This window comes from Sciurus carolinensis, chromosome 16, assembly GCF_902686445.1.
Source record: "Sciurus carolinensis chromosome 16, mSciCar1.2, whole genome shotgun sequence".
NCBI lineage: Eukaryota > Metazoa > Chordata > Mammalia > Rodentia > Sciuridae > Sciurus > Sciurus carolinensis.
Genome location: NC_062228.1, coordinates 64,842,471 through 64,868,333, shown reverse-complemented (window position 1 = coordinate 64,868,333; position 25,863 = coordinate 64,842,471). Strand labels below are relative to the sequence as shown.

At 57.4% G+C, this 25,863-nt stretch overlaps 1 protein-coding gene across 12 annotated transcripts in view; it reads left to right on the top strand.

The window, feature by feature from the left end:
* The window catches only part of Rdh13 (retinol dehydrogenase 13), a 30,515-nt gene extending 9,798 nt beyond the window's left edge, over nucleotides 1–20,717 (top strand). For 2 of the 12 annotated variants that reach the window (XM_047528812.1, XM_047528809.1), the window contains 3 exons: nucleotides 515–727; nucleotides 1,441–1,542; nucleotides 1,709–2,513. In XM_047528812.1, the coding sequence (XP_047384768.1) occupies nucleotides 515–727; nucleotides 1,441–1,542; nucleotides 1,709–1,719 (326 nt within the window). In that variant the 3' untranslated portion in view covers nucleotides 1,720–2,513. Of the gene's footprint in view, nucleotides 1–514; nucleotides 728–1,440; nucleotides 1,543–1,708; nucleotides 5,188–5,284; nucleotides 6,097–6,507; nucleotides 6,589–7,333; nucleotides 7,498–9,409; nucleotides 10,279–20,474 lie in introns of those variants that run through there. The other 10 variants (XR_007105428.1, XR_007105430.1, XR_007105429.1 and 7 more) reach the window with 10 other exon arrangements.
* The last annotated feature ends 5,146 nt before the right edge of the window (nucleotides 20,718–25,863 follow it).

The window sequence follows — 25,863 nt, the reverse complement described above, 5'->3', positions numbered from 1 at the left end:
CATTTCACTGAGTTGCTTAGGGCCTCCCTAAATTGCCAAGACTGGCTTTGAACTCGGAATCCTCCTGCCTCAGCCTCCCGAGCCGCTGGGATTATAGGCGTGCGCCCTTGTGCCCGGCTTCCTGCATCTTTTCAGTGGTGGTCAGTTGAATCTGTGGATATGGAATGCTCAGATACAGAGGCCAGCTCTATTGTACACATGAAAATTTGCTGAGATTTTGAGGCATGTGCAGATGTGAGCCTGATTGGGCTGTTCCGCAGTGTGTGCCCGTTTTAAAACATGCACACCATAAATATATTCAACTTTTTTCTCAATTAAAAAAGTAGACCAAATGAGAACCCTGATGAGGTGCCATTCGCCTCCATTAGCGCAGCGATGGTGGAGCAGGCCACCAAAGCAGGTGCTGCTGCGGACGTGGAGGAACCGGGCTCGTGGGTTGCTGCTGGGAATGCACAAGGAAACAACCTTCGCGTTGAGCAAGCGCAGGCGCGAGCGTCCCGCTGTCCTCCGCCAGGTCACTTTCTCCTGACGCACCTGCTGCTGGACAAGCTGAGAGCCTCGGCGCCCGCGCGCATCATCAACCTCTCGTCCCTGGCCCACGTGGCTGGGCACGTGGACCTGGAGGACCTGAACTGGCAGAGGAGGAAGTACAACACCAAGGCCGCCTACTGCCAGAGCAAGCTGGCCCTCCTGCTCTTCACCAAGGAGCTGAGCCGCCGGCTGCCAGGTGAGCAGCTCCCTCGCCGGCCTTGTCCCTGCCCCGTCTGGGAGCTGCTGCGCCCTGGCCCTGGTGGGGAGGGCGGCCTGTCCAGACGGGAGTGAAGCCACGCGCCACCGGGCTCCCCACGCACGCCAAGGCAGACGGATTGCCGGTCCCCCTTGGCTGCTGCCCTCAGGCATTCTTCCCTGCTTGACCTAGACGGGTACCTGAGCCTCTTGGCTAGTTGTTCTCAGCTGGGAGTGATTTTGGCCTCTCAGGGGACATGGGACAGGGTCTGCAGACGTGATTATCACACCCGAGGAGGGTCTGCTGGCACCTGGGTGAGGTTGGGAACGCTGCTCAGCATCCTGCAGCATGCAGGGGGCTCCCAGCGCCACCCGCCCGAGGTGCTCGTGCTGAGAAAGCTGTCAGAGGCCCTTGCTTTTCGCGGGAGGGCAGCGCCAGCCTCACCTGGGAGCTGGCCGCAGCAGCAGCCTCTCAGACCCCACCCTGGCCCCCTGCTCAGACTGGCGGGGCCGGTGGAGCCCGGTGCCGTGGGTTCGTGGGCTCCAGGGGGGCTCTGCCCTGGCAGCCGTGTGGCAGAGCTGCCTTGTGAGATGGGACCCTTGACGTGACGTGGATTCCAGTGTGGGCGGCAGCACTGGGTGGGGAGGCCCCAGAGCACGGCCTGCGGCAGCCTGCAGCCAGGAGTGAGCCACCCCCCCTTCGCTTTTCTCCAGGCACCGGCGTGACTGTGAATGCTCTGCACCCCGGAGTGGCCAGGACGGAGCTGGGCAGACACACGGGCATGCACAGGTCCACCTTCTCCAGCTTCACCTTGGGTGAGTCCCCTCCTGGTCTGGGTCCCTTTGTGGAACTCTGACCCTGCCTTCTAAACCTGGGCCCAGGACCACCCCCAGGCCGTCCCTGGCTTTCCTTCTTCCTGGCCCCTCCCTGGGTCTTTGTGGTATGCAGGATGAGCCCCTCTTCTGTTGGTCTGGCCTCCAGCCTCCGCGTAGCTCCAGGAGACAGGCCAGAGCCCCCGCACCTGTGAGAAAGCCGTGTCTTGGAGAGGGAGGCGGCGGAGCCAGCTCTGGAGTCAGGCTGTGCTCAGGACAAGGCCAGTGTCCCCCCAGACTGGCTGAGCTGTGTGGGGAAACACTCCCCTTTGAGCCTCAGTGTCCTCATGTCCTCAGCGAGGGTCCCTCAGTTGTTGGCTGATCCCTCCTGTGAACGGCCATGCCCAGTGTCTGTCCCAGAGTGGAAGCTGGACAGAGCATTGGGCCTGGTGTCAGTGACCCTGGGGACGTTTCGTGGGTGGGGGCTGGTGTCAGGAGCCCCAGGTCGTGACTGCCCCCGAGGCATTCAGTGAGTAGAGGCTGTTTCAAGGAAAGCTGGGAGGGTGAGGACTAGGCGCTGACCAGGAGGAACGAGGGCTCCGCTGGAGCTTCCTGGGGAGGCGGCTTTGGGGCTGGTCCCTGCGTCTGGAGGGTTGTCTGGGCAGTGCCAGGAAGGGACCTGAGGTGGAGAGACATGCAGGACAGAGGCTGGAGATGGGCGCTGCAGGGCTCTGGGGCGGCTTCTGGCCTCAGGGCTTGGGCTCCCGAGGGTGGGGCAGGGCACTGGTGTCCTCAGGTGTGTGGACCGAGTGCCCTGTGGCTGCTCGCAGGGCCCATCTTCTGGCTGCTCGTCAAGAGCCCCCAGCTGGCAGCGCAGCCCAGCATATACCTGGCCGTGGCCGAGGAACTGGAGGGTGTTTCTGGAAAGTATTTTGATGGATTCAAAGAGAAGGCACCAGCTCCTGAGGCCGAGGATGAGGAGTTAGCCCGGAGGCTTTGGGCTGAAAGTGCCCGCTTGGTGGGTTTGGACTTGTCCCATGGGTCCCCTGTAAGGGGACAGTCGCTGTCCAGGTAACCTCTGAAGCAGGTTTGAAAGCCACCTGGGTCTCTAGGATGGAGCTTCAAGATCCAGGATGCTGCCAGCCTTGCCTTTATCACTCTCTGGGGGACAGTGTTGGCACCACCTCAGCCTCAAGGACAAGGGCACAGGCTGCCACACCCCTGCCATCCTCCAGGGGGCAGAACGGACTCAGCCTCAAATCCAAGGGTGAGGGCTGCCATACCCTCTCCATCCTCCAGGGGGCAGAACGGACTCAGCCTCAAATCCAAGGGTGAGGGCTGCCATACCCTCTCCATCCTCCAGGGGGCAGAACGGACTCAGCCTCAAATCCAAGGGTGAGGGCTGCCATACCCTCTCCATCCTCCAGGGGGCAGAACGGACTCAGCCTCAAATCCAAGGGTGAGGGCTGCCATACCCTCTCCATCCTCCAGGGGGCAGAACGGACTCAGCCTCAAATCCAAGGGTGAGGGCTGCCATACCCTCTCCATCCTCCAGGGGGCAGAACGGACTCAGCCTCAAATCCAAGGGTGAGGGCTGCCATACCCTCTCCATCCTCCAGGGGGCAGAACGGACTCAGCCTCAAATCCAAGAGTGAGGGCTGCCATACCCTCTCCATCCTCCAGGGGGCAGAACGGACTCAGCCTCAAATCCAAGGGTGAGGGCTGCCATACCCTCTCCATCCTCCAGGGGGCAGAACGGACTCAGCCTTGAGACTGAGGGCACGGGCTACCACACCCTCACCATCCTCCAGGGGGCAGTACTGGCCCCATATGTGTGTCAGCTGCCCACAGAGGGTTGGGCTGCAGGTGGGCACCTGCTTCAGGGGCTTGCAGGTACTACTTACCCTGCTGCCAATGGGTGAGCTGGGCCCTCAGGGGCCTGACTTGGGAATCCACACCGGAAGGCAGAGGGAGGAGACAGCCCCTCTGGCTCTGGAGGCCGGTGGCGGGTGGTGCAGGCCTCAGGGTACTGTTGAGAGCAGGCTGTCCCCTCAGGCATGGCTCCTGTGTGCTGGGCCTTGGCTCTACACCCCGGCCTCACGTGGGGCGTGCCGGACCCCGCAGAGTGCTGGGATTCCGAGGAGGGTTGGAGGCCCCCCAGCCGGCTTGCCAGGTAAATGGCCCAGGAGGCTGGGGTGAAAGGCGCCAGCTGCTGCAGAGGACCAGGGTTACCAGGACCGCCAGCCTCCCTCCAGTTCCCGCGGGGTGTGACCTCAGGCATGCCGACACGCTCTTTTTAAAATTATGTGTATATTTTAGTTGTAGGTGGACACAGCACCTTTATTTAATTTTTATGAGGATGAAACCAGGGCCTCACTCGTGACAGGCGAACACTCTGCCACTGAGCCCCAGCCCAGCCCCATCAAACTGCTCTTTCATAATAAAAGACCCAGAAACCCAGCAGAGTCCAGACCGAGTTCTGTGTGGGGAGGTGCCAACGAGCAGAGCAGGACCCCTCCTCCTCTCGGGAGCCAGGGCGTGGCACGAATCTGGTCCACTGCAGACCTGTGAGCTGGGAGGACCCTTCCGCTGCTGAAGCCCGGTGTCTTTCCGGACCGAAGCGTTGGAAATGGGCTGTGGATCGGCACTTGCCGGGGCTCAGACGTGGCGGGGCTCCGAAAAGCTCGGAATCAAGATGCACAAAAATGCTGTGGACGGTCGCGGAGGCCGCGGTGCCACTCAGTGTCCTACTACACAGAACAGGGTGGGCCGGGCTCAGAGGCAGCCCAGGGGGCGGCAGAGCTGAGGGGCGGTGCCGGGATCCGCTGCTGGCCTGGGCGTTGTGGGCGTGGTTCGTTTTTCTGCTGCCAGTCATGCCGAGATGGCGGAGGTGTGCTCGGACGCGCTGACTCCTGCAAGCCCCCAGCGGTCCCCCTCCCTGCGTCTTGCCCTGGGCCGTGCTCTCCCTTGGAGCGGGTGGGAGGAGACTCGCGCCTGAGGATGGCGCAGGGCCAGCAGCTGCAGAGGCAGGAGCGGATTCAGCTCAGAGGCCCCTTACACCCTGACTCTGGCCCCGTGAGAGAACGAATTCCTGTTGCCAGAGCCTCTGGGGCTGCGAAGTCTGTTGGGGCAGCTAGAGGGCGGCTGTGATCACCGTGCGGCTGCCAGGCCAAGCCAGGCCCCGTGCTGCTCCTGTCCAGCATGGGAGAGAAGCACTGCCCGGGTAGAACTAGTCTGGGTCATCGCGGCTCCTTGTGCTCATCTTAGAACCTCAAGAATTCCCCAGCGAGCGCCAAGAGGCCATGGACACAGTGCAGGCTTCCTGCATGGTGGACATGCAGGACGTGCGTGGCTGTCCTGTGCATGGTAGGATGGTCAGCAGCACCCGCTGTCCACATCCTGGATCCCAGGGACCGTCCCCTCCCAGGCGTGACAACCAAAACTGTCCCCAGGCAGTGCCAGTGTCCCCTGGGGGGGGGGTTACCTTCAGTTGGGCACCACTATACACAGGGTTTTGTGTCTTGTTTCTGGGGCTGCTAAGCAGATGCCCTGGCGCTGAGGACTAGCATGTGGTGGCAGCGCCTACCCACTGTGGCCAGTGGGGAAGAGGGAGAGGAGTGAGAGGGAGAGGGGAGGTGGCGGTGGCACTGGACAGATCGCTATGGAAACAAGGCGGGGGCCGGGGGTGTGCGGCAGGCTTCCAGTGGTGGTGCAGACCATACCTGAGACTGACTGGCTCCAGCAGGTCACTGAGAAACCCAGAGGTCTCTGCAACAGAGAGGGAGGCGCCGTTGGATACTGCATGCTGAAGGGAAAAAAAGATGAGATACATTTAGGATTTTGCAAGATGAGAAAAAAAACAGAAACCAAGGACACACCTCTTTCCCTCCTGTGCTGCGGGAAGAGCCACCTAGTTGAAAGCTGCAGTTTGGCGCCTTTGAACAGAAAGCTTTGCAGTAGCAGCCAACAGCATTAACCATTTAGGAGAAAATTCAACAAGAAATGTGCAACTCGCCTGAAAGCACCAGCCAGGTTCAATGGAAACACTAATAGGCGCGATCAGTCTCCACCTACCGACACCACACAGACGACGTCGAAAAGGAGAATCCAAACAGTCTGTGGGTACTTCAGGGGAATGGTCAGGTCAGCTGGTGACCACAAGCTTCACACCGTTTGCTCGCCCACCAGCAAGTCCAGAGCCAGGTTGGTCCCCAACCCTGCCCGCCCCTGTCCGTTGCTGCTCTCTGACTGCACGAGGCTCCCTCTCCTGCGTGGCCCTTCTTTCTTCCCTCTCTGGCCAGTGTTTCTTCTGCTGCTTCTTGCTGGAGGTGCAGGGTGCTCCCCGTCCTCCCAACCCTTCTCAGTGACCTTGCAACCCGCCCCCCATGAGGGGGGTGAGCTGCCTGTCAGCCGTTAGTGGGGGGTCTGGTCTGAAGCTCCAGACGCCAGCTGCACACCGGGGCTCTGAGCTTTTCCCACTCTGCACACCTGGGTTTGAGGGCACGGGGCTGCAGATGGTGTGGTCCAGACAGGGCAGGGCCCAGGGCTTGACCTTGACCTGAAGGGCGTGCAGGAGAATGAGGATGATGTGCCAAAGGCGCTCTTGGTTTGTGTTTACACTTATTAGACAAGGTAGCAAGCTAGACAGGTTGTTAAATTTCTATTGTAGGAAATGCATATACATGTAATTTCCTGTGTGTGTGTGTAATTTACTTAAAAGCTGTGGTGAGATACACGTGAGGCAGAGCTTAGCACATCCCCTCGTCAGGTCTGCGCTCTGCGGCAGCGGGCGCGTCCACACCGCTGCTCGGCCACCCCCACCGGCACCTCCTGGCTCCCTCATCGTCCCAAGCAGAATCCGTCCCTTAAGCTCCAGCTCTGGTCCCTTCCCTGCTCCCAGCCCTGGGGCCTCTGCTCTACTCACTGTCTCAACGAGTCTCCAAGAATTTATTTCTCCTTGTCTCACAGGGGCCTCTGGCTCAAGGAGACTCCACAGGTCCCCGAGGTCGAGTCGTGGCCGTGCCGTGCTGGGCGGAGTTAGACCCGACTGGCGTCTCCTGGCCTAGCTGGTGTCCCCACCTCTGTTTCTCCGACCACACTGCAGAAGTTGTGAAAGTGGTGTGGTTGGCTGCCTGAGGGTGGGGCTGGGGCCCAGCAGTGTCCCTTCCTGGGAGGGCCTCGCGGGACACCTGGTGCAAAAGCCCTTCCTGCTGACCAGGACCCGTCCTTCTGGACTGTCCTGTGGTCTGCTGGGCCCTGCAGAGCCATGGCTGGCACCCTCGTCATGCCGTCTACCTCGGTGAGTTCTGGGAGAGACGAGGTGGGAGGTGAGAGGGTGCCGCCCGTCTCCTCCTCCAGCTGCCCCAGGACCCCAGCGCCCCGCCCAGCCCAGGCTGTGAGTCGGGCTCTCTGGAGGACGCTCCGCTGGCTTCTCTCTTCCAGGACTGGATCCGAGGCGTGGAATCCAGTTCCCGCACCTGAGTCCACCTCCCGGGCTCCCTGGCTCCCTGGCTCCCTGGGCTCCTTTTCCTCCAAGACAGCTCTGACCTGTGGCTGGAGGAGCCCCAGGGACTCCTGTCCGCAAGGGTGGCCTCCACCGCCACGGTACCTCAGGCAGCTGCCCTGTGTCCCCATCGGCACATGGCCGAGCTGGTCGAGGACCAGGGGGCAGCGGGGCCACGCCCCACACGCCACAGGCCGTCCAGGGGAGGCAAGACGGAGTCGAGCGCAGCAGACAGGGAGGGGCAGGGGCTTCGCCCGATGGCTCATCTGGACACGGGGCACCTGCCTGCAGGGGAGGCACAGACCCAAGGGGGACGGAGGTGGACGTCGTGCTTCAGCCTCTACAGGCTACCCGGCTCAGCGGCCCAGCTCCGACTGGAGTCCAGTCCTGCGTGTCCCTGGCGGGGATGCCATCCCGATGGTGGCAGTGTCCCCTGAGCTCTGGAAACCAGGCAGGTGGGGACAGGGTCTGGGTTGTAATGGCCACAATGAAAAGGGCCCAGGGTCTTGGTCACCATGACAGCTGAGCTCTGTCGGTGGCCCAAGGCTTGTGTCCCGCCAGGTTGCTGGCTGGTGTCCCTCTCAACCGTTGTGTCTCCAATGTGTTTGGGATGAGGATTTTTTTTTTTCTTTTTTTGGTTTTAGGGTTTGAACCCAGGGTGCTTAACCACTGAGCCACATCTCCAGCCCTTTTTATTTTTTATTTTGAGACAGGGTCTTGCTAAATTGCTAAGACTGGCCTTGAACTTGTGATCCTCCTGCCTCAGCCTCCTGAGCCTTTGGGGTTACAGGTGTGTGTCACTGTGCCAGCTTGTTCTGTTTTTTAAATCCAGCTTTAGGAGATGGTGAACTCCGCAGACATGTCACTGTGCTGTGTCCTGGGCTCAGGAAACAGCAGGAAGCGTCACTCCTTGGTCCTGGCTGGAACTGACCAGCACTAAAGCCAGTGGACACGAGCTGCCTTTCTCAGGTGCTCTGTGGGGCAGTGTGCCTGCGTGTTGCTGAAGGTGTTGAGTCTCAGTTGTCACAGGGTCCTCTCCATTTTGGGGGTGGTGGCAAGCACAAGGGTGCTGTTGAACTCACAGTGAAGAGTTCGTTTACAACAAAATGATGCAGCTGGGGGTCAAGGTGGCCCTGCCCCTCTTCCCAGCGATGGTGCCTGTCTGGGAGGCTCAGCAAGACCCTGTCTTAAAATAAGAAATATAAAGGGCTGAGGATGTGGTCGGTGGGAGAGCACCCGGGTTCCGTCCCTGGTAACACACACACACACACACACACTCTCACTCACACACACACACACGCTCACACTCACACTTACAGAGGACTGAGCTCCTGACCAGCTGTTCCGAGCAGGGTTGGGGAAAGCCACTGGCTCTCAGGTAGACACATGGAGAACCGTCCTCCCGGGAGGATGGGAACCTCCCTCCCTCCCATGGGGAATCGTGGGGAATCCTATGCAGGACTACTACCCTCCTTCGGGGGACGGGAGACCCCCAGAGCAGCCAGCCCACGGCCAGGCTACTGAGGACCGGCACCAGAGGGCAGTCCTCGCTGCTTCTCTCCGTGGATGTTTGGTTTTGCACGTCAGCTTGCCACAGTGACTGGCGGGTAGCTTTTATTGGGGGTCGGTCCCGACCTGGGCACCGTTCAGCCCGTCCCATGAGCCTGTCCTGTTGAGTCTGTTTTATCCCAACGAGCTGCTCGCACCTTCTCTGACACGACTTCCACGCCTTCCTACGCTTGAGAGCGCAAGGGAGTCCAAGACAGCACCTTCGTGCGCTGAGCGCGGGTCCTCGTCCCGGGAGACGGCGCAGGCTGCAGTCCCGGCCCCTGTGGAGAGGAGCGTGGTGGGGAAGGGCGCTGGCGAACCCTGGTGAGGAGCGGGCGCCTCTGAACAGGCGCCCAGGGAAGGCGTCCCTGAAGGTGTGACTTGGCTTTAGAGTCGAGGGAGACGCAGCAGCAAGCCACAAGCTGGAGAAGGGGTCCCAGGCAGGGGCTGGCGTGCACTAGGCGGCGCTGGGAGCCGGTGCTGCCCTGGGTTCGGGAATCCTAACCCGCTCTGCGTGAGGGAGGACCCCATCCTAGTTCTTGGCCTTGCCCCTCCCCGTGGGAGAGAGGCCTGTAGGCCACGGGCTGTCTGCCCGCCTCCCTCTGGATCTCCAGGAACCCCGACTCCCAGTGCACACGCCCCAAACAGCCGCAGGTCCTTCCCTGCTCCAGGCATGGCACGCGCCTCCTGCACGCAGCGGCTTGGGAGAGTGGTGTGCGAGGGGCTCACTCCCTGAGCCCCCCAGCCCCTCAGGAGAGCTCAAAGTGGGGCTTCCCGGCGTCTGGACCGTCTGTCACTCTCATTCTCTTGCCCTTCCAGGTCTCTCCCCAAGCCCTGCATCTGGGCTGGGCCAGGTCCCATGGCTCCCCAGGGGAGCCTCTGTCCATCTTCTGCAGAGGTCCTCCTGGAACAGCTGAGCATCATCTGGAGCAAGTGGAAGGACCCAAGTGCGGGGTCCGTAAAGCCCGGGAGGCTCGCGGGACGAGGCTGAACTGATCACGTTCAGCCACACAGGGGCTCATGTCTGTCAGGACGAGAAGCAGGCCAACTGGACGGAGAGAGGCGGCCCTCTGGAGCTGCCGGCCCAGGCGAGGTGCCCCCATCCTCCTCTGGGCCCTGCCCTCCTGTCACTCACTCCCTGCTCTCGCTGCTGCCTGAGGCTTTCGCCCCGCGCTGATCGTGAGCACTGGCTCACCTGCTCCCTCAGCCCCATCCCAGGAACAGGGCCAGAATCCGGGTCTGGGGCAAATGAAGAGAAGATAGGGAGCTTCTGGGGCCACCGTCCCTTCAGAGTCGTGGCCTGGAACAGCGGTGTCAGCATTACCTGGGAGAAAAGGAGATGCTGTCTACGCCTCGCAGAGCCCAAGCCGGGACCTGACAGCTCCCACCGCGGTGCTCACCAGGGCGGGCTTCCGAGGGCGGAGACCACCCGATGTCCATCAGTGGGACGAGTGGGAAGCCGCCCGGCCCGTCACACGTGGAATGTCACTTTCCGGGGCTGGGGTTGTGGCTCAGTGGTGGAGCGCCTGCCCAGCGGGTGTGGGGCACTGGGTTGGATGCTCAGCACCGCATGTAAATGAATAAATAAATAATAAAGGTCCATCAACAACTAAAAGAATATTAAAAACACAACTTGACCATTAGAAAGAATGGAGTACTGGCCTGGAACCTGGATGACGTTAGTCTGTGTGGAGGAAGAGGACGCCCTACCGCAAGATTCATTTGTGTGACAGACCCGGAACGGACAGATCCACAGGGGTGGAAAGCAGATGGGTGTCCAGGGGTGAGGTGGGGCCACAGGGAGCGACGGCTTTCTGGGTGCAGGGTTTCCTTTGGGGCGATGGGCGCGTCTGGGAGCTGGGGAGGGAGGTGCTGGTCCAGTTTTGTGTATGTACTAACTGCTGCCGAATCATTCACTTGGCAAAGGTTAATTTTGTGTTAGGTGAATTTCACTGCCATTAAGAAAAGAAAAAGAAATGGGATGAGTGGGCCCTCCCAGAACCTGAGGGACAGCTCTGGGTGGCCCTGGGCACGTTCTGCCTGCCTTGGGCGCCTTGCACGAGGCTGTGCTGGGCTGTCCGTCGCAGCGGAGGGGAGACGCCTGGGCCCGGGCTCTGCGACCCACTCCCCTCAGGGCCCAGAGGGAACACGGCTTCCTCAGAACGCCAGGGTTCCCCCAGGTGTCTTCAAGGACACACCCACCCTCTGGGCCCAGCCTGGCCCGCGTGGCTCAGGAGGCAACGTGACCCTTCGCTGTCACTTGCCAGGCACCTGTGCCATGACCCTTTGTCCCAGGGAGCAGAACTGGCCTTTCCTCCAGGCTCCTCCCAAGAAGACCAGGAAAGGTTCCTCTCATCCCGTCACCTGGGCCCACGTGGGGACCTACAGGAGCCATGGCTCCGTCAACACCTCCCTCCACGGGTGGCCAGCCCCTGAGCAGAGTCCCACCACTGCCCACTCCGTGCACGTCAACAGTCTGCTGTCCAGCTGCGAGTCCCCAGGAGACTGGTCTGGGGAGAAGGTGGCCTCACAACATTTATCAGCACCTCTGCCCTCTTTCCCACCCGGCTGACCTGTGCTGGGTTGGTGCTGGGTGCTAAGATGTAGGCCTCATTATCATTCAGGTGTGGTGAGGCCAGCAGATCAGGAGCTGATGGCCACGGAGAGGCCGTGCCAGGGCCAGGAGCTTGTCCAGGGGCAGGGCTGGGGGGGGCAGAGCCAGGAAGGCAGGGCCAGCGGAGTAGGGTTGCCCGGTTACGTGGGCCCAGCGGCTCTGGCTGTGGCTCCTCTGGTCCTGGGCTGCTGGCCCTGGGGGTGGGGGGCAGAGGGTTGCTACCTGCAGGGTGGTGCCTGCGGAGGAGGCGCTGGGGGCCGGGCTCCCACCATTGTGGACCCTGAGGGTGTGCTGTGGGCCCTAGGACTCAGCTAGCTCGGCAGTGGGCCCTCCCCAGGCCACAGGGCCACGGGGTGCCAGAGAGATGTGAGCGGGAGGGGACGTTCAGGCTGCGGGCTCAAGTCCCCCAGGGTCGGGTGGCTTAACGGGCGGGGCCTCCCACGGTCTGTACTGGAGTGGGTGTTGAAGGATGAGCAGGGGTCTGCGGCCAGCGAATCCAGGGCCCACCCGAGGCGGCTGGGAGACCTTAGCTCAGGGTCTGCGGCCAGCGAATCCAGGGCCCACCCGAGGCGGCTGGGAGACCTTAGCTCAGGGCCTGCGGGCTGAGAGAGGAGCTGTTGGTGGGAGGGACACGGGAGCAGTCTGGGTGATACCGGAGGCCGCTTGGGGTCATGGGCAGGCCTGTGAGGTAAAAGATGACCAAGTTAGAGAGCTGGCTGGTTCTGCCACTGGGTCCTGCGTCCACGTCTGTGGCGGAGAACTTTCCCTGGGCTTGGGGCAGCATCCTAGCCATTCCAGTCAGGGGCGATGCCCCAGGGGACCTCTGTCCCTGTCTGGGGCCACTTTGGTTGTAGTGAGAGGTCACGGTGGCCTGTGGCAGCTGGTGGGTGGAGGCGCAGATCCCATGTCTGGTGCCACATTTCACTGGACGTGGAGGAGGACTTTGCGCTCGGCCCCCAGGAGCCCTTGGACCTGGCGGTCTGGCCTCCCTCTCCTGGGGCCTCTCCGGGGCTGGAGCTGCTCTCCCCAGGCCGGGGAGTGCTTTGGTCCTCCCCTCCCTTCACCCCACCACATGCCCCCACGTCGGGGTTCCTTTCCTGGGTGGAGTTCAGCCGTCCGTGCTTCTGCCCTCACTCCGGGGCGCGGGGGGACCGCTGCCGGCAGCTGGTATTCGTCATTGATGCTCAGCAGCCGGGATCCTGTGCTCAGCTCACATCCAGGACTCTGTTTGCCGCCTCTCCCCTGGACCTCAGGGGTCCCAAGCCGCGGCTCCTCCTTGGCCGCTCACTTGCTTTTCTGCTGTGGTTGGTGACAGAAGCCCTGCCATCTCTGCGTGTCGGGCGCCTTAACTGTAAACAGGGTATCGTGTGGGTCTTCGCCCTGCGTCTCAGGACTGCGGCTCAATATCGTGCCGCCAGGATCCATCTCCACCCAGCGACTTGCGCCCGTTCCTTTGACTGGGCCTTGGACGGCCCAGAGGCCGGGTCCACCCACCGTCTGCACTACCTGTGCTGAACGTGCTTTGTACCTTTTCATTTTGGTTCTGGGAATGGAGCCCAGGGCCTGTGCTACCGAGCATGTGCTCCACCTCGGAGCTACACCTGGTTGGAAAGAACGAAGAGATCAGAATAACTAAGGCCTGTGACATGGGGGAGTTGTATGAGAGTCATGCTTTATTCCCACAGATGAAGCTTGCTTGGCACGTGGCCGTGAGCGGTTGCTGCCTCTGGCTACGAGGGCAGGGTTGAGACATGGCGACAGAGCCTGCCCTTGGGCCTGTGAAGTTGAACATGGTTACGTCTGGCAGTTTCCAGGAAAACTGGGCCCACTCTTCTTCTGGAAATTTCCACAGTACATCTGGCACCTGTGAAGACATCTCTAATTTCTCCTAGGGTTTTAAAAGTCTCTTTTTGAAGCTTAGCTCCTTAGTCCATTTTAAGTTTATTTTTGACCCAGGGATTTCAATGCGGGTTTCCTCTGCTGCAGGAGGCAGAGTGCAGCCAGCTGTTGCAGAGACCGTCGGCGCCACCTGCTGGTGAGGCCCAGGAGGGAAGGCGATGCAGGGCCAGGCGGCGGGGCACCTCCTTAAGAGAAGACACCACCCGAGGTGGTCACTTAGCACTCAGGGAAGGGCAGGCCAGGCAGAGGGGACAGTGTGGGAAAGGTCAGGAGGGTGGATTTCCATAGAGAGGGGGTGCGGAACAGAATACGTGGGGGTGGAACAGAACGTGCGTGGGGTGGGTTTCAGGAGGGTCTTGGCAGTGATGGAGTACAGGGCCCAGATTGAGCAGGTCTGTGGTGGACAGGTTGCCAGAGGACGGCAGAGGGCGAGGGAGGGCCAGGGCAGGAGCCTGGGAGACAGAGGGCCTGTGCCAGCTGCTGGAGGATGGGTAAAGCGAGGCCACGTCCCCCTCACTGTGGCGCCTCCTCTCCAGGAGTGTGCAGAAAGCTCCTGACTGCAGGCTCCTGTGCGCTCCTGTGCAGCACAGGGATGTGGGCTGACCTGTTCCTTCTGTCCCAGGAGGTCAGTGTCAGCACCACCCAATGCCTCAGGTCTCAGTGTGAGCTCCGGCTCTTCCAGGCCAGCCTCACCGTGGACGCCAGGCACTGCCCCCAGGGCCACCCACAGAGGCTGCGGTCCTCCTGGTCCCCCTCACTGTGGTCAGACCCCAGCAGCCCCCGAGGCTCTCAGGAAGAGGCGAGCTCTGGTGCCCGCCTTCTCTGCAGGGTCGCTTGCGTCTGGCACCCCTGACGCTCAGGCAGTGATCCAGAGCCTATGGAGACAGAGAGGCGTGCACAGCACGGGGAGCCCTCAAAAAGCAGAAGGGCCGGCCTCAGCAGGCCAGCCCCTGGAGAAGGTGGCCCCGAGCTCCTGTGACTTCTTCATGTTGCCGCCAACCTGCAGACGGGCTGGTGGGACCAGCAGGTGTTTGGGCCAGACGTCAGCACCCACTCAGCCTCTGCTGGTGCCCGTGTGCGGGGAGCCACCTGCACAGCCGCACACACACCTGGAGTCGCGACCCTCAATTCACAGGGCGGCTCGGCTGGGGTCGCAGGCAGGCTTTGTTTCTGGGCTGTGATTCTCCTGTTGCTGAACCCTCCCCGCTGATGGCTCTCTACAGGCTCTGCCAGCTGGAATCACTGCAAGGGGAACAGGCTCAGGCTGCGCCTGGCTGGCGTGATTCTGCTGATCCTGCTGGGGTTCCTGGGGAGGCTGGCTCAGCAGGAGGGACCCCCAGGGAGCCGTCAAGAGGCCCCTGCACTGCCGGACTGGGGCAGAGTCCTGTGATGGTTGATTCTGTGTGGGCCTGACGGGCCACCCATGCCCACATTAAGCTTCTCTCTGGGTGAGTCTGTTGGGGTGTCCTGAGACTAGTACTTAAGTCGGGGACCCTCCAAGTGGCAGCATCACCCAGTCCATGGAGGGCCCGAGTGACAAGAGGCAGAGGCAGAGCAATTCCGCTTTCCTTCGGTCTCTCTGCTTGATCTGGAGCGTCTTGGCTCGTTGCCTCCCGGCTCTCAGACCTCTGGACTTGGGCTGCGTCATACCACTGGTCCTCCCAGGTCTCCAGCTGGCAGAAGGCACATGATGGGACTTCTCAGTCTCCACCACTGCCTGAGCCAATTCCTCAAGACAAATCTCTCCTTGTCCTGTTGGCTGCGTTTCCCTGAGAACCCCGTGCAACACAAGCCACACAATCTTATCCACTGACACAGAGGAGGGGTGACAGAACCCAGCACTTACTTGTAACGCTGGACCAGCAAGCTAGGAATAGAAGGCATCCTGCAACTTGCTAAAAGACGTCTACAAAAGACGTCTACCCCTGACAGTCCACCTGGTGGAAGGCGGGATGCTTCCCCTGGTGACCAGCAGCAACACGAGGATGCCCTCCAACCCCACTTCTGTTCAGTTTGGTACTAGAAACAGTAGCAACAGCCATCAGACAAGAAAAAGAAACAAGGCACATGAATCAGAAATGAAGTGAAGCCCGTGTCTATCTGCAGATGCCACAGTCTCAATGCAGAAAACTCCAAAGACCAAACCATGAACCTGCAAAAACCAGTTTCATTGCTGCATAGAAAGAAAACTTATTCAAAAAGGAAATCAAGAAAACAATCCCATTTGTGATGGCATCAAAAATTCTCAAGACGAAATCAACCTGGAAGTGGAAAAAATCTATGAACGAGATGGAAGAAGAGAAAAATTAGTGGAAAGATACCCACCTTGAGTCAGTTTTTGTAGAAGGTATGAGATTTGAGTTGAAGTTATTTTTATTGCATCCGATCATCCAATTCTTTCAATGCTATTTGCTAAATAAATTCTCTGATATCCATTGAATTGTTTTGGCTCCTTTGTCAAAAAACAAATTGGTCATATTTGTGTCTGTCTGTTTTTGGGCTTTCTGTTCTTTCTAGATCTGTGATCATCTTTTTACTAAAACTGTACTGTCTTGACTTCTGTGAAAGTTCATAGTAGCATCATTTATAAAAGTCAGAAAGTAGCAATAATTCACAATAGCCCCACATAAGCAATGCAAATGTCTATCAATTAACATTTAATTGCATCAGCTGAATAAAGAAATAAACTTCAATGTATTCATACAATAATATGTTATTAGACAATAAAAAGAAATGAAACTTTTCCTCAAAAAATTAAGAATGGAATTAAAAGCCAAGTGTGGCTAATTGGGAGACAGAGGCAGGAGGATCCTCAAGTTCAAGGGAAACAAAGACACCTGTTTCAAAATAAAAAATAAAAAGGGTTGTAGCTGTAGCTCATGGTACAGGAATTCCGCTTCTGGGTGTGTGCACAGACAAATTGAAGGCAAATATCAAAGAGGTATTTGTACACCCGAGTTCATAGCAACGTCACTCAAGATGCCAGAGGCAGAAACCACCCGACGTCCATCGACAGATGGTGGATCAGCAGAGTGTGGTGGATACATACGGGGGAATGTTGTTCAGCCTTAGAAAGGAAGAGAATCCTGCTCTACGCTGCAACGTGGCGAGCGTGGAGGGTGCTAAGTGACACGAGCCAGTCACAGACTGTGACAGGAAAATGTGTTCATTCCACGTGCACGTGGAACCCAGAGGCGCCCAATTCACAGAGAGCCCAAGAAGGATGGTGGGCCCTGGCTGGGGCGGGGCCAGCGGGTCGTTGTTGGATGGATGCAGTTTTCAGGGTGCTTTCTGTGGTGCCGGGTCGGAAGCCAGGGCCTGTGTGCGCAGGGCAGGTGCTCCACCACCCAGCCACATCCCAGCCCCGCGGTTCAGCTTTGTGAGATGAGAACTGTCCTGTTGGCAGAGGGCGGAGACGGCGGCTCAGCAGCGTGAGTGACTTCGTGGCCATGCAGTGAGCACCCTTCGTGTGATGTGTGTTTTACCCCAATTAAAAGAGGAACTGAACACTGATCCGTGCCACAGGCTGGACACCCTGCAGATGTGACGGTGGAGGCAGCCGGTCAGGAACGGCTCCCTATGGAAGATTTCCACGTGTCTGGAGACATCAGAACTGGCAGAGCCACGGGGGCGGCGATGAAGAATTCCTTACCTTTTGGCTGACTACAGTCTGGAGCGGGGGCTTCCTCTTGTTGGGACAGAAATAAAGTCCCGAAGTCTGCCTTACAATGGAGGGTCACCTCATCCCCAGTTACCAGGAGACCTGGGTGGGCGGAGAACATGGGCTTTCTGGAAAACGCACCTAAGAGAGGAGACCTGGTGTTGAGAGGATGTTACAGATACGGAGTGACATTTCAAAGGCACTTGTGTTCTGACCCAGGAAGACATCACAAATACACACTAGCAGGGACCCAGAGAGCCCTGCCTGTCCCTGCAGAAGAGGTCAGGGCCCTCCGCCAAAACTGCTGCGTTGTCTGGTTTTTTAAATATTGTATTTATTTTTTTTCTAATTAGTGTTTTAATTGTACCAGCTTATGGAGTACAGTGTGGTAATCTGGTGCACACTGTGGACTGACCAAATTGGGGTAGTTAACATTTCCATCTCCTTAAGCATTAAAAACATTTTGATCAACACATAATAACTGTTCATGTTCACAGGACACCTTGAGGTATTTCGATACAGGTGCAGATCAACCAGAGCGACCCCGACCAACTGTTGCATATTTATGAATAATCAGAAGAAAGGAAGCACAGCCTCCCAACACATAGTAGCAGCAAAGAGGTGAAAGTGCTAAGTATGCATTTTAAATGCCATGGCCATCCCTGTGGACACGCAGACTTGGAATTTTTTTTTTTCCTTTTTGGGTACCAGACTTGGAATTTTATTTTATTTTATTTTATTTTTGGAACTGGGGATAGAACTCAGGGACACTCAACCACTGAGCCACATCCCCAGCCCTAGTTTGTATTTTATTTAGAGACAGGGTCTCATTAAGTTGCTTAGTGCCTCGCCCTGACTGAGACCAGCTTCGAACTCGTGATCCTCCTGCCTCAGCCTCCTGAGAGGCTGGGATCAAGGCGAGGGCCACCTCGCCGCCGGGCCAGGCTTGGAACGTTAAACCCCTAGTACGGGCGGCTTGTCTTCGCAGTACCGCAGGCCGGCTCTGCGTTTCCACGCGCGGACCCCAGAGGGCGGTACGGAGCTCCGCGGCTCTGCGCCTCGGGGTTCCGCGCGCAGCTGCTTTGGGACGCTTGCGCAGGACTCAGGTTGCTGGCCGGGTCACAGGCTCCCACAAAGGGGCTCTGGCGAGTTCCTAAAGCAATCCGCTGTAGCCCCCGGACCCTGCCGTGAGGAATAGAAAGTCCGGGCGTCCATTCTCAGAATAGTATTTAGCCTTAATCGGGAGGTAAGATCAAATCACAGCCGTTTTAACTAGCGGTTCCTTTCACCGGCTCCCATTTAAAATGGGCAAGTTGCAAACTGTGACCCAGAGCTCCTCCTGCCAGGGCCAGGGTCGCGCTGCGCGAGGGATGAAAGCAGGCGGACTGCCCGCCCAGGGGCATGCTAGCCAGGTTGCCAGCATGCCCGGAGGGAGGAGTGGCCTGCTCACCCCCAGCCGTGTGGATTTCCTGCAGCTCCTCCCGGTTTCCAACACTCCAGTGCCGGAGACCTGGCTTGCAGGAAATCCGCATGGCTCTGCGGAGACCCCTTTCTAGACAACCTGATATAAAATTCACAGCGCTAAGCGTGCCATTCACCCACTTTAGGTGAGCTGACACAGTTGTGCGACATGGCTGGAATCCGTTTCTATCACCCCACAGAGACCCCTCCCGTTTGCCCGTGACCTTCACCACACAACTGCTCCGGGAGAGGGCAGAGCCCGCCAGCCGTGGCCTCCGTGTTCTGTGCGCAAGTCCTGCCTGGCGTTTCCCCCAGGATGGGAGGTTTCCCCTGCCTCACCCGCCCAAGGGCGCATCAGCGGGTCCTGCCCGAGTGTTCCCCTCACCAGCTCCATCCTAGCCACGTCATTTCCAGTTACTCAGGTGAAACACATGCCTGGGTGGTTTAAGTGCCCTCGTTCTGTCCTTGGTTACAACAGAAATCGAACCTCTCAGGAGATCCTGCCAGGCTGCTGCTTTGCCTCCAACTGTCTGGTAGTCAGTCTCTTTTGAGCCCCTTGCTGCTGCAACTGGCGGTCACCACTTCTCCCTGCCCTCTTGCACAGGCACCCCGCGCACCCTCCCTGCTCGGGAACCTGCTAGCTCAGCCGGGTGTGGGGGTGGCTCAGCGGGCAGCAGGGTGCTCGGGGCCAACACCCCTTTTTACATCTTTAAGTTACTGTTTTGAATTTTCACCATCAAAGCATGGCCACTGCCTGTCCCTAGGGCCACCCCCACGGTCCCCCATGCTGTCCTCCTTACAAGGGATCCTGGGCTGCCTCAGTGTCACAGGGGGAGTGATCCTGCTAATCCCTGACCCAGGCTGTGTCCTCCTGTGCGAACCCTTGCTGACATGGCAGACAGACTTCTAGGTGCTCCCAAGATTCCTGGCCCCTGGTGTCCCTAGGCAGGGTGCAGAGAGGACACAGCAGATTTCACCCTTGGTCACATCGCCTTTTAGGGGAAGAGCAAATGAGTTGGTGCAACCCATCCAGAGCCGGCTGAGCTGAGGGAGGTGACCTGGTCACTGAGAGGAGATGTGGGAAGGGACAGGGCTCCTTCTGCCTGGGACCTTAGGGGGAGCATGGCCCTGCTGGCCAGGGGCTTCACACTGCTGGTCTCCAGGACCACCAGGGAGTAAATTCCCACTCTGGTCCCACAGTCTCAGGCTGTGGCCAGGACATCAACACGGGAGCGAGCTGAGGTCACCAGCTGTGGGCAGCTGTTTTGGTTGGTGCCATGGACTCAGCGGTAGACATCTGGGTTTGTTGTTCTGTTGGTACTGACAGCCCCCGCTGTGGGTGGACAGCACCCGTCTCTCCATTTCAGGCTCTGTGCTCTATTGGCACCGATGCCAAGTGGGCCCCAAAATGGCAACTGCACGAGGCCTGTGAGGACTTGGCCTCAGGTATGAAAACCACTGGAGAGGCCAAGGTCAGAGATGGAGGCCGGGTTGTTATCTGCCTGGCGTCTGGAGGCCAAGGTCAGAGATGGAGGCCGGATTGTTATCTGCCTGGTGCCTGGAGGTCAAGGTCAGAGACGGAGGCCAGGTGGTAATCCGCTGGTGCCTGGAGTCAATGCCTTTGGCTTGATGAGCCTCTGCCTGGGCACAGGAGCCCTGGAAGGGTGCAGACCAGGCCAGCCCAGGCTTCCTTCCCAGGTCCAGCAGGCTCTTTCTCCCCTGGGCTTACTGGAGCACTCGAGAAGTCCTCCCCGCCTCCCTCACACGGAGGAGGAGGAGAGGCCATGGGAAACCTCTGGAGGAAGGAGAGCAGTGCCCAGAGGCTCAGCGTGGTCACAGCTGGGGCTGGCGGGATGGAAACGTGGGAACAGGGCGGGGGCAGTGGGCCCCAGGGCCTCTTCCCCAGGTCCAAGGTCCAAGTCTTTTATCTTTGGAAAAAAGAATAATTGAATTTCAGGGAATATAAACATTTTAGTGCCCAGATACTTTGGCTCAGATGAGATCCAGTGGTGAGGGGTGGGACAGACAGACGGCTGGCTGTGGATGGGAGGCTTTGGGGGCTCCTGTCTTGCCTCCCCGGGGTTCACCGGGTGCTGGGGTGTGCTGGGGTGTGCTGGGCTTGTTGTGGCTGTCCTGACAGACACATGGAGCCCTGTGGAGGGTGCCAGCCTGGGGCTTGAGAGGAGCCAGGAGACCGAGGGCCACACCCCGTGTCCTTCCATGAAGTGCGTCTCTACCTTTGTTTGCAGTCCACTTCCCACGTGGCCAGAGCGACCGTCAGCCGAGAGGGAAGGCACTCAGCTGCCCCACCACCCTCCCCGGCGATGCCCCCTCCACTCTCAAGGGACAGTCTTCTCCACCCTGAGCTCTCGTGCAGGGTCTGTCATCGCTGTGACTTGGTGCTTACTGACCACCAAGAGCATCAAGTTGTCAACACGGAAGAACCAGATTACGTGACATTACGACGACAGGTCCTTGGGGACCCCTGGGTGGGGGTGAGCTGGGGCGTTGTGCCTGGGGTGCTGTGGCTTGGATGTGATTTGAGTGGGTCTCCCAAGGCTTCAAGTGTTGACATTTATTTTCATTAAATTTTTTTATCGGCACATTATATTGTAAGTAATTGTGGGTTGTTGTACATCCACACGTGACTGCAACCTACCCCGGTCCACCGCTTCCCTTTCCCTTCCTCACCTCCCTCTGCTCTGAAGCTCAGTCCCCCTGTGAGATACCAAAAGGGCAAACACTGGATCACACTGTGGCATCTAGAGGTGGACCTCTGGGAGGAGATCAGGGCAGCCCCAGGATTGGATCCTGGAGGTTCTAGGAGAGAGAGAGAGAGAGACCAGACGCCCTCTCCACACCTGCTCGAGCGAAAAGAACAATTCAGAAAAAGAATCGCAGGCAGGTTGAGGGACTGGAAGAGTGGATCTCGTCCTTTTCCTTTGCCACATCACCCCACTGACCCAGCAGACGCAGTCCCTCTTCCACATCACCGTGTGTTGTCAGAGCACTAATTTTATACCCAGCCTTAGTAGCTCTCCAGGACAGCCGGCACTGTCCTGATGACCTTTGCACATGTTCTCCTCCGGTGCGGACATATCCCCTTCGTGACACGGACCCATCACACTGTCTCCTCTCAACACCAGCACCCCCACACCTCCAAGAAGGAGACCCTGTCTCATGACCGAGCGTGCCATCCGCAGAGATGGCCTCTGTGCGTCAATTCCCAGAGCCATGGCCCACATGTAAAGTTTCATGTGGTTAAAAGAAGATGGGTTTCTCGAAACCATGGGTAGGAACTTTACATGGGATGATCCAACCTGCCTCACAGGTTCGACACGAGCCGGCAGGCCTGTGGGATAAGCCGAGATTCCTGCAGGCATTTTTACATACCGTCCTTTCAAACCTTATTTTCATGCCAAATTGCTTTCATGGGTTCATCCGTCTGCCATGAGCCTTTCCGTCAGTAATGAACTTGAATATGAGAGAAAACCTCACCAGGCATGTTTCCTACTCCTCCCGTTGCAGAGCCCCCTGATCCTCCCCAGCCACCGAAGACAAAGGCTTGTTCATTAAGCAACGGTTAAACATGTCTGTGAGAGCCAGAGCTGCCCTCCTGCTTCCCTTCCCGACCTGTGGCTCCAGCCATCCCAGTGTCCCACACGGGTGCTGTCACTCAGGTGGGCCTGCAGCCCTGGTGGTGCTACCTTAGGGGGTGCAGATGAGGAAGCTGGGCTATGACCCCGTCCTGGCTGTGGTACGTAATGGGTGGCCTGCTTCCCGTCAGAATCAGAACATGCTTCCCTTGGAGATGGGACTTGTAGTGTGGGTCCTGCTGCAGGTGTTTGGGCACAGGATGCAGTGGCTGATGAGGGGCCCTCTGGGTGTCATCCCAAGGATTCGGGTGGGGTGGCACTTTCGTGTGACTGCGGAGTGTGAGGCACCAGATGCAGGGTCGGGAGGGAGACAAGGCAGGGGACTCCCTCACGTGCTGCCCCCGTGCCCTCAACCTGCAGCCACCGTCAGGCACGTGTCCCACAGTGACTCCATGCCATGCGTGGCCAGGCAGGACACAAGGTGAGACGGCTCCTCCCAGATGCAGCTGGACGTCCACAGGCTGGAACGAACCTTGCGTGGAACAGAGCTCGCTGGCCTGATGCGCGCGGTTTGCTCCTTGTTCCCGGGGGAAGGTGGGATGGCTGGGGGGTCCTCACGATGGCCACAGATGATGCGCGTGGGAGGCAGCGCTGGGTCCCCACCTAAGGTGGTTAGAGCGAGCCCAGGCGTGGCCGCAGAGCCCCAGCAGAGGAGGATGTGGGCTGGAGGAAGCAGCAGGCTAGTGTGGCCGCCATGCTGTCAGGGCGGATGGAAGGAACCACAGCAAGGGTCCGCCATGCGGCCTCGCTCTGCGTCTGGTTCCTCTCAGAGCGAATGGCGACACACCTCTTCTGCAGTCACGGTGTCAGCAGGAACCCCAGCTTCTCGGCGGCACGGAGTAGCTGGTTCATCTCACGGCCAGTCGGCGAGGTGGCTGTGGTGCTCGCTCCGGGTGCCGGCGGGGCGGACGGGTCATCCGATTTCAGGACTAGGGACAGGGACAGCTCCCCGCCCGGGTGTGCGACTCTCAAGGGGAAACGGTAGGCGGGAGAGGCCGGATTGCCTTGCCTCGCCTGCTTTAGCCCACCGCGCCCCGCCCCGCCCCGCCCCGCCCCGCCCCGCCCCGCCTCAGCCCGCCCCGCCCCGCCCTGTTCCGCCCCGTCCCGCCCCACCCCGGCCCGCCCCGTCCCGTCCCGCCCCGCCCCGCCCCGCCTCAGCCCGCCCCGCCTCAGCCTGCCCCGCCCCGCCCTGCCCTGCCCTGCCCTGCCCCTGCCCTGCCCCTGCCCTGCCCTACCCTGCCCTGCCCTGCCCCTGCCCTGTCCTGCCCCTGCCCTGCCCCGCCTCTTGCCTTGCACCTTGGTGTAGTTTCTTCCCATATTTCCTGTGCTCCAGATCCATTGAGCTGCTTGGATCTGTGACTTCAGTTTTGATCTAATTTATTATTTCTTCAAATATTTTGTTACCCTTCTCCCTGTGACCCGCTCCCCTTCCTCCTTGTTGGGGGTTTTGTTTACATGCATATGAAGCCGGTTGGGTTTTTTCCCCCATGATTTACTAATGATTTGGCTAGTTTTTTCCTGGTATTTTCTCTGTGTGTTTCCCTCATGGTAGTTTCTATTTCTACGACTTCAAATTACGAGTCTTGTTCTGCCTTGTCTAAACTGCTATTCATCTTTTCTGAGGCATTTCTCACTTTCGACATTGTAGTTTTCATATCTTGAATTTCAGTCTGAATTCCCTTTCATCTTTTTTATGCCTTATCTTTATTCAATTGCTTTATCTTCTTAAACATTTGGAATATTGCTGTAAGGAGTAGGTTAATGTTCCTGTCTGCTTGCTCTGTTTTTGGTGGCATTGCGGAGTCTGTTTCTATGGAGTGGTTTTTCTCTTCTTACTGCTCACATTTCCCAACTCCTTTGCCTATCTGGTAATATTTGATTTGCCAGACACTGGGAAGCTTACCTTGTTGAGTCCTGAACAATTCTGCATTCTTATATATAACTAGTTTTGTTTTTTCCCTCAGAACCTGTTATCTAGAAAGAGTCTCCTTCTTCTGAGACTTGCTTAGAAGCTCTATTGGCCAGAGCTGTTGGAGCAGCCTCTGAGGCACTACTGAAGGGAGGCCCTTCCGCGAACTCTCCTTGCTAGCTTGTGAGTTATGAGGATTTCAATACTCTGGACTCCTAGGAGAGACACAGGGATTGTTCCTTTATCCTGTTGGCTTGGGGAGTTTCTTCATATCCGTTTATTAATGAGGACTCGGCTGAAGACTTAAGGGCACCCTCTGCAGATCCTGGAACACACTGTCTCTGCAGCTTCACCCTTTCTCTTAGCTCTTCCCAAAGCTCCTGCTGCCTCGGACTCCCAACTTGGTCTCCCCAACGCGGGGAGATGTGGCACCTGCTGAGTCTCACTCCCCAGGTACCTCCTAGAAGCTCTCCAGCGGTAGCTGGGGCCCTGAAGTTCCTCACCTGATCACTGTCTTGCTGTACCTGATCTTTGATATCTGAAAACCCACTGTCTCAGGGATTTTGTGTTTTCTTAGCTATTTTATATTATTTACTTTATTTGTTTTTTATTTTTACAGATAGCATTTTGATTTATTGTACACAAATGGGGTGCAACTTTCTGTTTCTATGGTCGTGCATGATGTAGATTCACACCATTCGTGTAATCATACATGTACACAGGGTAATGATGTCTGTCTCATTCCACCATCTTTCATAACCCCACCCCCTCCTCCCTCTCATTTCCCTCTGCCTAAAGTTCCTCCATTCTTCTCTTATCCCCCCACCCCACTCCCATTATGTATCATCATCCATTTATCAGGGAAAACATTCAGCCTTTGGTTTTTTAGACTTGGCTTATTTCACTTAGCATGATATTCTCCAATTTCATCCATTTATCTGCAAATGCCATAATATTCTTCTTCTTTATAGCTGAATAATTTTCCATTGTGTATATATACCACAGTTTCTTTATCCATTCATCTGTTGAAGGGCATCTAGGTTGGTTCCACAATCTAGCTACTGTGAATTGAGCTGCTATGAACATTGATGTGGCTGCATCACTGTAGTACACTAATCTTAAGTCCTTTGGGTATAAACCGAGGCATGGGATAACTGGGTCAAAAGGTGGGTCCATTCCAAGTTTTCTGAGGAATCTCCAAACTGCTTTCCAGAGTGGCTGCACCAATTTGCAACTCCACCAGCAATGTATGAGTGTGCCTTTCCCCCACATCCACACCAGCATCTATTATTGCTTGTGCTCTTGATAATAGCTGTTCTAATTGGAGTAAGATGAAATTTTACTGTCGTTTTCAATACAAAGAACCCAATCAATAAATGGGCCAAGGAACTGGCCACTTTACAGAAGAAGATATACAAGTGATTAATAAATATATGAAAATGTGTTCAACATCTCTAGTAATTAGAGAAATGCAAATCAAATATTCTAGATCCAAGTTTGTTTGAATCCACAGATGCAGAACCCATGGATATGGAAGGTCAACTACATAAGTGTCTTACAGAGTTATCCTGGTACAAGTTTAGCTATGATGGGTTTAATGTACAAATCAGTTCTTAAAATAAACACAATAATAAATGATAAAAGACTAACACATAATTAAATAGTATTTCCTGGAGGATAAACACCTGCAAAGCAATTGAAAATTACATTCTAGGAATTGCAAACATTTGTTATTTTTCTTTCATTCCCTTCACTTAATAATACAAAAGGAAATTTGACAAAAACAAAGGAGAGAAGAGAATATTTACACAGTAGCCAAACATATGTCTCCTGTTTCCATAAATAACATGTGTTGGCCTCATATCCCTGTTCAGTCCACGCCATAGATGTGTGTAAGTGCATCGCTCTGTCTGTGACTGAGATTAGTGGGACTCATCCATACATCTGCTTTCCTGTCCTTCCCTGGCCACACTGCAGACTGTTTCTCAGCTCCCTTAATCTAGACACCTGGGTGACCAGTCTGGTCAGGTCTGCAGGTAGAAGTGATGTATGCCTCTTTCAGGCTTGGCTCCT